This window comes from Callorhinus ursinus, unplaced genomic scaffold (assembly GCF_003265705.2).
Source record: "Callorhinus ursinus isolate GAN/ISIS: 27379988/994484 unplaced genomic scaffold, GSC_fseal_2.0 scaffold18, whole genome shotgun sequence".
Taxonomy (NCBI): Eukaryota; Metazoa; Chordata; class Mammalia; order Carnivora; family Otariidae; genus Callorhinus; species Callorhinus ursinus.
In genome coordinates, this window is record NW_027397080.1 from 36,392,300 (window position 1) to 36,405,295 (window position 12,996).

Here is a 12,996-nt window from a genome sequence, read left to right on the forward strand (position 1 = left end):
ATCCGTTCATGTAAAAAGTAATATGTGTGTTAGATTGGGGCACCCGAGGCTCAGTAGAGGTTTATATGATGCCTTCCTTCCCTTCCTCTTTCATCTGTGAAGAAGCTAATTTCTGGCACAGCATAATCTGTGTTCTGCTGCTATCTCCTCTAGAGGGGGCAGATGTTTCTTCTTAGTGTATTTGTTGATAGGTCAAAAAGGGACGGGACTCTAGAATTAGCGTTCACACTCACAGATCCTATGTGCTCTTGGGTAAAGGCTTATCCATGATCCTAAAACAAGAGGAAAGCCATTTAATTTTGTCAGTATTTCCTAAGGAGCTTAAAGTCATGGTAATATTGGCCAAAATTGATTTTGAAACTCCATTAACATTTTAAGGATTTTCATATCAGTCAAATAAAATTTTTCTTACAAAAATTTCCATTTTGGGAAAGTTGGATCCGTTGTGATTAAGATCTCTTACCATTCATATTGTGTGGTGTAATTCTGCCCTGACAAATAAAAACTTACTCGGCATAGGCTAGGACTTGGGAGTCAAAAGATCTGGTTTTACGGTCCGTCTGGACTTAGTCATTGGCAGTGGGTCTCTTGAAAGGTCCCAGAACCTTTGAGCCTCAGTTATACCTCACTTGTGCGATCACACCTACCTCACAGGGTTGTTGTGAGGATTCAACGAGAGGATGTACGTGGAAAGCACTTTGTACATTGTAAAGTGCTGTACTCATGTTAGCTGTTGTTGTATCTGAGATGTCTTAATTTTTTTTCCCCTTCAGAAATAGTCTAATAAACCTCTAGGGCTTTTCTGTTAAAGTATATTAGTTGGTAAAACTTTGAATAAACAGTTTGTTACAATATAAAAAAAATTAAAAATAAATAAATAAACAAGACAGAGGATTGTTGCTTTCTTTAGTGGAGGTGGCTCAGGGCTGGTGTCAAAGGTCCCTGGTCCCCAGGGACCCCGTCTTATTCTCCTTTGCTGCTCTCCTTTCCTCGTGGGCCGCGATGGCTCCCCAAGCTGCGGCTCTCCTGCTGGGGAGCCAGCTGGTGGGAAGGAAGAGTGACCTCTAGTAGCTGGCATCCAGTGGCCAGAACTTGGCCCAGCCAGCTACAAGGAAGGCGGGGATGTGTAGTTTTTATGGAGACATGTATCCGGGTAAGCTGGTGCTGGTATTACTGAGGACTGAGGGAAGAATGGATATTGGAAACAACTGGTAGTCTCTGCCCTGAGAAGCTGGCTTGACACTCCGCACGCCTGAGCAGGGCTCACCGTCCCCTAGCTCCTCCAGGGTCCTCCCAGGCGAGCTGATGAATCCTCCACTGCCTGTAGCTGAGTATCACCTCTGCTGCTTCTGAGACTGTTCGGTTTCTGCCCTTGGAGAGCGTGCCTGACAGGCTTCCTGCTGGAAGCAGAATGGGGGGAAGAAGCTTGGGTATTATGCCCCCCTGGGTGCAGATTTCCACCTAATCTCCCTCTTTTCAACACTTTCCCTCCATGATTCTCTCAAGTTAAATCATCAACATCATTATTTTCTGTGCTCACTGCAAGTGGTCACTGTTATAACTGCCTTACATGTTTTTTCACACATAATTCTTACTCAGCCCAGCGATCTGGGAGGTAGCACCCGTCCTGTTTTACAGATGACATGGAGGCTGAGCAGCCTGCCCAGGGTCATGCTCCAGGGTGGTGGTGCTGATACACATGTAAAATGGTGCAGCTACTTTGGAAAATAACCTGGCGGATTGTTGTATTAATCATACATATTTCCTCTGCCCCATAAATTCCACTGCACCCAAGTATTTACGTAAGATAATGGAAAACGTAGCCACACAAACACTTGCAGTGGTTGTTTGTAGCAGCTTATTCATAATTGCTAAACCCTGCCCATGCCCACCAACAGGGGACCGTGTGAACAAATTACGGAGTGGATGGTGCTCAGCAGCAGCGGGAGGAGATGACCTGCAGAAACGTGCGCCACGGAAAAATCTCAGACCCATTGTGCTGAGGGAAAGATACAGACACGAAGAGAATGCACGTCCTTTTGTGGGACAGCCTGGAACAGCAAGGCTTTAGTGACTGGAGGCACAGCAGGCATGAGGCAGTGGAGCACTGAGGGGCTCAAGGTGACTTTGCAGGAGCTGTAAATGTTTGTGTTGGGGTCAGGAAGTGGCTGCACAGGTGTCCACCTTTGTCAAAATTCATTAAACTTTAAAAATGGATGCATTTTTTAAACACTTATTTTTAGAGAGAGAGAGCGTGTGCACACACGTTGGGGGGGGTGGAAGGGGGGAGGGGCAGAGGAAGAGAATCTTCAGATTCAAGCAGACTCCCAGCTGAGCGCAGAGCCCTACGATCATGACCTGAGCTGAAATCAAGAGTCCCACGCTCAATCAATTTGAGCTACCCAGGCGCCCCTTATTTTAAATAACTTGTACCTCAATAAGACGTATGTTTTTTTCTTTTTGTTTAAAGATTTGTTTATTTTAGCGAGAGAGAGAGAGAGCAAGTACAAGTGTGGGGCAGGGGCAGAGGCAGAGGGAGGAGAAGGAAAGAGAATCTCAAGCTGACTCCTTGCTGAGCGTGGAGCTCGATGCGGGACTCAATCTAACAACCCTGATCGTGTCCTTAGCTGAAATCAAGAGTCAGATGTCCCACCAACTGAGCCACCCAGGCGCCCCAATAAAATGTATGTTTAAAAAAAGACAGTTAAGGGGCGCCTGGGTGGCTCAGTCGGTTAAGCGACTGCCTTCGGCTCGGGTCATGATCCTGGAGTCCCGGGATCGAGTCCCGCGTCGGGCTCCCTGCTCGGCGGGGAGTCTGCTTCTCCCTCTGACCCTCCCCCCTCTCATGTGCTCTCTCTCTCATTCTCGCTCTCTCAAATAAATAAATAAATCTTTAAAAAATGAAAATTAAAAAAGACAGTTAAAATAGAACGAGAGTGTATCATGCTAAGCAAAATAAGTCAGTCCCAGAAAATCAAGTATGATTTCACACATATGTGGAATTTAAGAAAACAGATGAACACAGGGGAAAGGAGGGAAAAATAAGAAACAGGGAGACAAACCATAAGAGACTCTTAACTATAGAGAACAAAGAAAGTTGTTGGGAGGCGGGGGGATGGCGTAACTGGGTGATGTACTTGTTGTGATGAACACTGAGTGTTGTATGTAAGTGATGAATCACTAAATTCTACTCCTGAAACCTATATACACTATACGTTAACTAACTTGAATTTGAGTTAAAAAAAAAAAAGATAATTAAAGGCCATATATTAAAAAGCAAGAATACCCAGAACATTTTCAACAAACAAAATAAAGACGCATGAGCCCCACCAGATGGTAAAGCATATTCAGATCCAAATAATTAAAACAGTACGCAACAGAGCAGAAGCCAGAAACACTGCATGGAGTTCCTGTAGGGTTGGGGGTGGGCCCCCCCATCATAAACCCCCAGGGCAAAAGAGGACCATTTAATCAATGAAGCTGATTCTGGAGCTTGGGCTTTGTACAGAACAAACCCCAAGTCGATCAAAATCAGACCTGGAATAAATAAATAAAATTATGACAGCATGGGGGAAACCAAAGGAGAACCCCCCTTTTTTCCCCTGAAGAGTTTATTTTTAAGTAATCTCTACACCCAAGGTGGGGCTTCAACTCAGGACCCTGAGACCAAGTCCCACACCCCACCAACGGAGCTGGCCAAGTGCCCCAGAGAATCCTTTTGTAACATCCACTTGGAAGGCTTTTCTAAATGTGACCCCAAATCCACAAGTGATAAAGAAAGAGAGTTACATTTTACCACGGAAAAATAAAGCATTTCTGCCTGGCAGACCCGTTAGGCACAAACCCAAAAGACCGCAAACCCCGAGAGCTATTTGCAACTTACAGTGCCGATAAAAGGCTGGGGCAACACAAATTGGTAAAGATGGAAAGGAAACGGGCCAAGGACACAAAAAGGACAGGGAAAAAAAAAAGGTTTTTTTCTTTTTTTTATTAAAGTGAAAGTTCATGTAGTTTTTTTATTTTTTTATTTTTTTTAAAGATTTTTATTTATTTAATGAGAGAGAGAGAATGAGAGAGAGTACATGAGAGGGGGGAGGGTTAGAGGGAGAAGCAGACTCCCCGCCGAGCAGGGAGCCCGATGCGGGACTCGATCCCGGGACTCCAGCATCATGACCTGAGCCGAAGGCGGTCGTTCAACCGACTGAGCCACCCAGGCGCCCTCATGTAGTTTTTTAAAGGCAAGAACCCCCCCCCGCGCCCCCCGCCACCAAGACACTTCCTGAAGGGGAGAGGCCCGCGCGCGCCCCGGCCCCTGACCCTGGGAGCTGCGGCGCCCCGAGGGCCGGCCCCTTGCAGTATCCCGCGCGGCCAGCAGGTGGCAATGCGGCCGGGCCCGCAGCCCAGCGCGGCGCCCCCTCCCGGAGGCGACATGAAGCGCGCGCTGGGGATCCCCGAAGCCGTTCGTTCATAGGTGGCAGGGCTCCCGCGCGCGGGTGCGCACAGCGTCTGTTCCCGAACCGTGTGCGCAGCCGTGTGCATAGTAGCGAAAGGCGGAAAGCAAAGCTTGCTAGCCACAGAGCTCCCACGGGCCCCCGAAGGCATATCATCGAGGGGAGAGCATTTAGTATGCTACGGCTGTAAACACGGGGGAGCGGGGGCCTGCACACCCTCATCTGCAGATACGCTAACCGCCTCTGGAAGGAAACACACATTTGCTGACCGCGGTTGCTGTCTGGGCCGTAGCACAGGGTTCCCCAAACGTATTTTTTTTTTTAAGATTTTATTTATTTGACAGAGAGAGCGCACAAGCAAGGGAGGTGGCAGGCAGAGGGAGAGGGAGAAGCAGGCTCCCCGAAGAGCAGGGGGAGCCCGACGCGGGGCTCGATCCCAGGACCCCGGGATCACGACCTGAGCCGAAGGCAGTCGCTTCACCAACTGAGCCACCCAGGCGGCCCAAACGTATTTTTTTTTTAAAGATTTTATTTATTTATTTGACAGAGAGACACAGCGAGAGAGGGAACACAAGCAGGGGGAGTAGGAGACGGAGAAGCAGGCTTCCGACGGAGCAGGGAGCCGGATGCAGGACTCGATCCCAGGACCCTGGGACCCTGGGACCCTGACCTGAGCCGAAGGCAGATGCTTAAGGACTGAGCCACTCAGGCGCCCCCAAGCTGTATTTTTATGACGTCGTATTGGTGAGCCAGGTCTTGCCTCTGCAAAAAATAAAAATAAAATGATGAAATGAACTAACGACTGAGAAAGAAGAGTCCCATTTTCAGCAACAGGGTGGATTCAATCACTTGAACGACCTCAATGAAATGGTGGAAAATCTGTGTAGAATATAGAAAGCATCATTTCAAACGCCTGGCTGAGCTGAGAATTGCACGGAGGGAACCGGTAACCCCCGTGACCCCGGAGAGGCTCACAACTGGGACCGGAGGAAGTGCGCTGACACCGAGAGGAGGGGGAGCCGGCAGAGGCAGGGGAGCATCGGCTCCCACAGGGGGCCACTGTCAGCAGTGGGCCAGGCAGGGGGGCGGAGAATCAGTGAGCGGGCTCAGCATCGCGGAGAGAGTCGGCCTTCTCTCCCTGTTCCCCCGCCAGCAGGGCCCGCTTGCGAGCACGACGGTGACAAGCGAGTGATCCTGCTTGTTTAGCCTCCAGCATGCAGGGCTTGCGTGGCCACGCCGGGCTGGGAGGACTCCCACTTTGCAGGGGAGCTGCGGCCGCAAGTCGGCCTGTGCCCGGCGACCTAGACGTGTCCCTGGTGGGGGGGGGGGGATGCTGAGGATGACGCATTCAAGAAGAAAAGAGACTTTCAACCCTTTTCAAGTAGCGAAAACAGCACCATTGTGAGATTCAGCATAACTTTTTGCAGAAAGGGAGAAGAGGGAGGTTCCAGAGCTTTCTTCTGGCTTCACAGGGAAATGGCTCAGATGCCCTTAAGAAAAGACACTTGTAATGTAGATAGTGGTATCAGGGCATGACGTCACTCAAGATAGGTCCAACCAGAATGTTGGATTTGGGGGTGACAGGTCACACTCTTAGAAGTCCAGGTGATGGAGAACGTGCCTTTGTGCAGAGAGCATGACCAAGAGCAGCTTTATAGCATCAGAAGGAAAACAGGAGAGGCTTCTCCCATGTCTACACGACACAGGAGGAGAGACACCGAAGGTGCCCAGTACCCAGAGAGAGCAGGGGCGGTGAGGTCTCCCCCACTTGTCCCCAGAGACCCCTCTCCTCCAGCAGCTGGGAATGAAGTGAGGCCAGAGGCAGGAACTCCCCCAGCAAACCTCCAGAAAGACTGGCCTGCAGAGCTCAAACTTACCAAAGGGCACCAAAGGGCAGAGTAGAACTTTCTTAGTGAGAACAGGGCACGCGATGGTTTTCTGCCACATTTAGGAGTGGCAGAAAAGAGCATATAATTACATATGCAGCCAGAATGAAAACACTGTAGACACTTTTATGCCAAAACGTTTGAAAGGAAACGAACAATTTCCTAGGGAAGCTAAGTAGACTTAAGCCAGTAGAGTGGCCTGAGATGGGACAGCGAGGGGCCGAGCTGGTCAGGGCCAGCTGAGCTGCTGAGCCCTGACGACTTGTCCTGTCTTCCTGATGTCCTGGGCCACCACTGGCTCCATGAGGGTCTTTGTATAAGAGCAGAAACAACTGTGACAGATGGTAGCTACACTTGTGGGGGGCACAGGATAACTACAGACTTGTCAGATCATTCCATTGTACCCCTGGACCTAACATAACATTGTGTGTCAGCTACACTTCAACTTAAACAAAATCCTGTATGAAGGAGGAAAAAAAGCAGAAATGAACCAAATGGAACCCAGGTAACTTCTGCATGTGCCTTCTTCCTGATCCTTGGAAACAACACACACAGATCATACTCTGCTCACCACACTCTTTTTGCTCAATTTAGGGCATTTGAGGCAAAAGCAGCTGCCAAGGCCTGTCCTAGTCTGGGCTGGGAGGCGGGCTGGGAGGTAGAGAAGCCACAGGAAGGAATTGCCAGGGAGCCTCATAGGTCCCTGCACCTCCTGACTCCCTCCATGGGGTCCTGGGTGGGACTTGGCTCCTCGTTCCAGCCTCACGGACACTCTGAGCCTCAGTTTCCCTTCTGCACTGGGGGGCATCTGCCTGCTTGCCCAGCTGGTGGTCAGGTGGCCCTTTGGACCCAGTTGCTGCCCCCTCACACTGCTGGTTCTTGGCTGCCTGCACTCGGGCATAAGGGGTTGGGGTCACAGGTGAGGCTCACACTCCTGCATGTCCTGGGAGCCTCAGGCATGCACCCCTCCCCTAAAGCTCCACGAAGTGCTATGCTCCCACCTGCCCATGTCTCACGAAGTCGCTGGGAACCTGAAGCAGCTGCCCAAACCCCAGAGTTCGGGCCTGGGCAGACCACAGGGCCCTGGAAGTGGGGACTTGCCCTACAAGTGAGAAAACAGGACTAGGTGGTGATGGGGACGACAGATGCCAGCCTGCTGCACATACGGCCCCGGAGAGGTGCTTGCAAACGCCCAGCACATCTCCACCCCCGAGGAGCATGGAAGCAGCTATGTCCAGGCTGGGGTGCTGGTCTGCCCCCACCCATCAGGGACAGTGGCAGGAGCGGTCACCCTCTGCACCAGCTTCCTCCCACGCAGAAGCAAAGGTGATGGGTGAGGTGGGCAGAGGCTCGCACGGCACAACCTCAGAGCATCATCAGGCACCAGGGCACCTGTTGTTGCTGTAAACAGTCACGCCTCAGGCCTGGAGGTGGCCCGGGCACTGAGGACTGGCCCTGGGGCCCTGGCATCCAGGAATGTGAGCAGCCGTTCGGAAAGTGTTCTCTCTGCGCACACACCCCCCCACCCCTGTTGGCCACTAGAGGCCACCATGCCCTGGGCCTGGGGTCTGTGGGGCACCTCTCCCAAGTTCACCTGTCCCACACGTTGATGCCTCCTGTGGATGCCTGCTGGGCACAGGACATTGGGAGAGCCGTGGAGACCATCCCCTCACCTAGCTCAGGCTACGCAGATGCCCAGGCCACAGCGTGGTCTCCAGTGGTGGCCGAGGCACGTGCAGGGTAACTGGGCCACTGTCCTGCTCTTGTGGAGGGAGGCCACCTCGCAGAGAGGAACTGGGATTTGCTGTCCCCTTGAGGTGAAGGCTTTGCCGACTTCTGGGAGCCTGAGTCAGAATGGAGTATGGCTCCCACCAAAGGCCCCTCTGCCCTGACTTGGGTCCTGGGCCCTCCCCAGGGAGGCGCACAATGCAGGCCCCACCCCTCGTCTCGCCAAGGTCACTGTCCCGCCCTGGTGCTTGGGCTTTGACTAGAGGTTAGCTCTCAGGGCCATGCTTCTCCAGAAGAGAAAGATGTCCCCTGCCGCTGGAAAAAGGGAGTGAGACAGTGGTCCTCAGAGTCCTGAGGATGGTGTGTGCCACACACCAAAACTGCTGTGCCGGGGAGGCCCAGAGGGCTGTGGGGGCCGTGGACATGGGCAGCCGCTGCCCTCACCGAGCCTGAAGAGCAGCCAGCCCAGGTCCCTATGTCTCCGTGCTCCCCGTCCCAGCAGGCCCAATGCCCGCCTCAGGGAGGCCCGTGGCTCTCTCCAGGCCCTGGCCAGGGTGAAGGCCTTGTCTGCAAGCCCCACCCCCCGGGGTGGGGTTCGGTCCCAGGAAGTTGTCACTTCAGTTGGCTGAAGTGTCTGGCTGTCCTGATGGGCAGAAGCATTTCTGACAGGCCCTGGAGTTTAGGCAGGGGACCATGAGGGCTGGGCCCCCACTCTGCACAGGAGACAGACACCAACCCCGGGCAGCCAGGATGTGACCTGGGTGGGTTCACCTGGAGGCTCCCTCCCCAGGTAGGAGTGGCAACTAAAGAGATCCCATGGGTGGCCATGGCCCAGCAGGCTCTGGGGCAGGCCTGGGAGGCTCTCAGGCTGCATGCAGCAAAGGGATGGGCAGCATTGGGGGTGCAGAGATGGGGGTGGGGACACCCTTTTTTTTAAAGATTTATTTAGGGGTTCATGGGTGGTTCAGTCAGTTAAGCGTCTGCCTTTGGCTTGGGTTGTGGTCCTAGGGTCCTGCGATCAAGCCCCACATGGGGCTTCCTGCTCAATGGGGAGTCTGCTTCTCCCTCTGCCCCTCCCCCTGCTTGTGTTCCTTCTCTCGCTGTGTCTCTCTCTGTCAAATAAATAAATAAATAATTTTTTGTATTTATTTGAGAGAGAGCGAGCGAGCACAGGGAGGGGCAGAGGGAGAGGGAGAAAGAGTCCCAAGCAGACTCTGCACTGAGTGGGGAGCCTGAGGCGGGCCTTGATCCCACCACCCTGAGATCAGGACCCTGAGCCAAAACCAAGAGTCGATGCTTAACCAGCTGGGCCACCCAGGCGCCCCCTGGGGGACACCCTTTTTAAGGTCAGTCTGGTGCATCCAAGCCGGACAAGATGACTGTCTGCTATTTATTTTTCTGGCATCTTCTATTTATATTCATGGTATGAAGTGTCATTTTAAAAAAAAATCTGTAAGTGAAAAAGTGAATGGACTTTTTAAAAGGTTTTATTTGAGATAGAACAAGTGAGAGGCAGAGAGTCTGAGGGAGTAAGCATGAGGGGGGGAGGGCAGGAGAGGGACAAGCCGACCCCCCCCAGCCACGGTGTGGGGGTGGGGCTGGGGGAAGATGCTCAGATCTAGAGGGAGGGCCCGTCAGGCTGAGCGAGTGACCTGGGGGTTCTAGGAAAGAGAAGGGGTCAGGGTGCAGGAGTGGGAGAAGTGGGTAAGGTTGGTGGTGCCTACTTAGGGCCCGTAGGTCATGTGTCCAGTGGGACTCTGAATTTCCACAGTTGGAAAGCGGGTGTTTCAACGTTTACACAAAAGAAGTTTTCCTGGCTCTGGTGACTTTGAAGTTCAGGGGATTCTTTGCTTCAGGCGAGGCTGGATCCAGACGTTTGGAGCAAACACTCTGGCCAGGTTCCTTGCCCCTCTCAGGGGTTGGCTTCATTCTCAGACCAGCTCTTCCCACACAACATCTTTAGGCAACAGCGGGCAGTCCACCCCTCCAGCAGGGAAATCCTCTTCCCTGTGAGCTTCAGCAAAGGCGTCAAGGCCAAGGAACCGAATGGTCTCACTGGCCAAGACCTGGGGGCCCCGCCGAACCCTGGGCAATGGTGGGTGAGCCCCACCCAAACCCCCATGGACTGAGGACGGAGAAAGGAGGTTCCCAGAAACAGGGGTCACTACTACTGGAAGTTGGAACGGTTGCGGAGCAAGTGGGCACCACCCTGGCCATGATGCTGCAGGAGGACCCTGGGGTCAGCTTTGGCGAGCGGGCTGGGCCTTCCCTCTCTTATGTCAGCCTGGCGGCACTCCAGCACTCAGCCACCAGCTGTGCGGCACAGCCCAGGCTCCTGCCTCTGGTTCCCAGTGGGACTGCCCAGGAAGATGGCTCCAGGCAGAAGTGGGGGGCCACCTCTTCCAGCCCACCTCCACCTCGCCTCTGGGATCCTGAAGGAGGTGGATGAAGGAAAAGCTGCTGGTGCGCATGTGAACTTGGAGCAGTGCACCACACATTCTCTGCACGGGGCAGGTGGTCCATGCTGAGTGGTGTGCAGGGGGCCCTCACCTTTGCAGTCCTGCCCACATGCCCTTTCTGGTGGGAGGGAGGCCACCAGCGCCACATTCAGCTACCTGGGAAAGGCGGGTGCTAACCCTCAACCTCCTCCTCCCCTCCCCTTAATGGAGCAGAGATTACAACAGGCTCAGATGCTCCTGTAATCCCCATTAGCCCTTACATTTCTGGGCAGGGGGCTGCTGAAGGGGCTCTCCCTGGAGGCTCTCAGGACTTAGATCCAGGATCAGAGAAGGACTGTCTCTGTGACGCCAGGAGAAAGAGTACCAATCCTCCCACATTCCCTTCGGGCTGTGGCTGGTGGCACACAGGTTCCAGGCCCTCAAAGAGCCAAGCACTGGGACTGGGCCTCAGTAGGACTAGAGAAGGTATCCCTACTGGCCGTTGGCAGGGACAGCTGTGGAGACAAGTATGGAGGCTGACGTGGGGTAAAAGGTGGGGGAGTCCCTCATAGTCTCTGAGGACATTTCCTTTGCTTCATTAGCCCAGATCCCTCACGTGGGAAGAAAGGCTTTCTTCTCCCCAGTCCTGCTGCAGCACGACAGAACCTGCACAGGGATACCTGGGCACAGCTCTCCCCACCATCACCTGCTCTGTGCTCCCAGTAGGCAAGATGCCCTGGAGAGAGCAAACGCCCACATGGCAGGGAGTGGGGGGACAGACAGCAGAGCCCTCAAACTCATGGTAAGGCCTTCCACCCGGCCAGGAGTTGCCCTGACCAGGAAAAGCTCCGCACTGGTGAGCCCTCAGCCTCCCAACAGGCTCAGGGTATAGGCACCAGATTCCCCAGAGAGGCATCAGGCCAGATCTAAGTGGATCTCTACTTTGCCAGCTTTGCAAAATCCTGAACAGTCCTCCTGTTTCTGCCTGGCTCTTCTCTCTGGAGTGGACTGCCAGACTGGCCACCCAGGGGTCCTCAGGTCCAGAGATGCCAGAGTAGTGATTTGGGCCACTGGAGACTATGGGGCCTCCCCTCTCCCCCACCCTGTCACCTGGGGCAGATGCAGTTGTTTCAGGCTCCCACTGAAAACTGAGGCCCAGGGAGCTCAGGGTAGGGACATGGGGTGCCTAAATCATCATCACTTTTTGCATCCCTATGGAAGCTCTTAAGTCCCCCCACCAAGCTGGGGCAGGAGTCTAAGCCCAGGGATCTCTGGGCCTGAGAGTGGGGTAGAAGTCAGGGTCAGGGTGTGCCCCTCCCCAAATCTTTACCTCCAACCCTTCCCCACTAGGTACAGAGAGGCCTGCAGAGACCCCATTCAGGGTCCCAACTAGCTAAAGGGTCCCAACACTGAAGGGTGTTGGGGTCAGGGTCCTCTAGGCCGTAATGAGGCATGCTGGGCCTGGGTAAAGGGCTTCTGACCCTCAGCCTCCAGCTTTGGTAGAGGCCTTGACATCTGGTGCTGACCTGACCCAGAATTTTTTGGGATGACCAGGACTTAGTAAGGCTGGGCGTGGGTGTGGACTCAACGATCTGTGCAGGCTACATAGTCCCTGTTCTGTTCCCCGCCCCCCCCCCCACCCGTGAAAACCGCACCTGGGAGGAGCTACACGGAACCCAGGGCCCACAGGACAACTGCCAGGGTCCACTCTTCACCTCCCTGCCCAGGGCACAGAGTGGCCCCCCTCAGCCAGAGACGGGCCCCCCCGCACCTGAGGTGTTTCTGCGTCAAGTCCAGTCGGGTCAGGCGGACCCCTGGCCCTGGAGGGGTGTCCTGAGAGCCCGGTGCTCTAGGGGCAGGGGTGGTACTGAGGGACGGGGCGGTCTTGGGCAGGTCCTGAAGACAAGAGACAAGAAGGGTGTGCGTCCCTCCTTCCCCGGTCGGCGCACCACGTGAACTTGTGGGAGACTGTTCTTTTTGTTCCGCCCGGCCCCCTTCGCGGGATATCGGGAGGGCTAGCCCAGGGCCGTATCTGTGAAGGGAAGAGAGGCGTAAAGGGCTGATCAGAGCAGAGGATGCTCTTGGACGAGAAGAGCGATTCAAGTTTTCACCAAAGGAATCCTCCTCTCTCCGGCGCCCCTCCCATGTGGGCGCTGTCCGTCTCTAAACGGGCGAAGGAAAGTTTCCGTCCTCGCCCCTCTCCTCGTCAGCGCAGACCGACCCTTACTTTGGGTCCCCACCGCGGATCTGGGAGGGGGCGGCCCGGGACACAGTGACCCGGAGTCCTGCGCGCTCCAGACCGCTGTCTCCCCTCCCTATCGGGAGCCACGGCCACGGGCAAGTCGAGGGGCTGCCCTCGGGGGCCACGACTGGGGCCCCGGTCCCCCGGAAGGCCTCAGGAGAGGCCCGGCAGGGGCGAGGAAGGGGCGGGAATCCGCCCACTCGGCGACAAAAGAAGGGACAGGCGGCGTGGACTGCGCGCGCGGGGCCTGC

The 12,996-nt window shown here is 54.4% G+C and overlaps 1 protein-coding gene across 1 annotated transcript in view; it reads left to right on the forward strand.

Moving 5' to 3' along the window:
* The first annotated feature begins 7,482 nt into the window (after positions 1-7,482).
* FNDC10 (fibronectin type III domain containing 10) overlaps positions 7,483-12,996 on the forward strand; it is an 8,003-nt gene continuing 2,489 nt past the window's right edge. The window contains exons 1-3 of the mRNA XM_025855800.1: positions 7,483-7,670; positions 7,880-8,077; positions 8,568-8,619. Coding sequence (XP_025711585.1) covers positions 7,483-7,670; positions 7,880-8,077; positions 8,568-8,619 — 438 coding nt within the window. The remainder of the gene's footprint in view (positions 7,671-7,879; positions 8,078-8,567; positions 8,620-12,996) is intronic.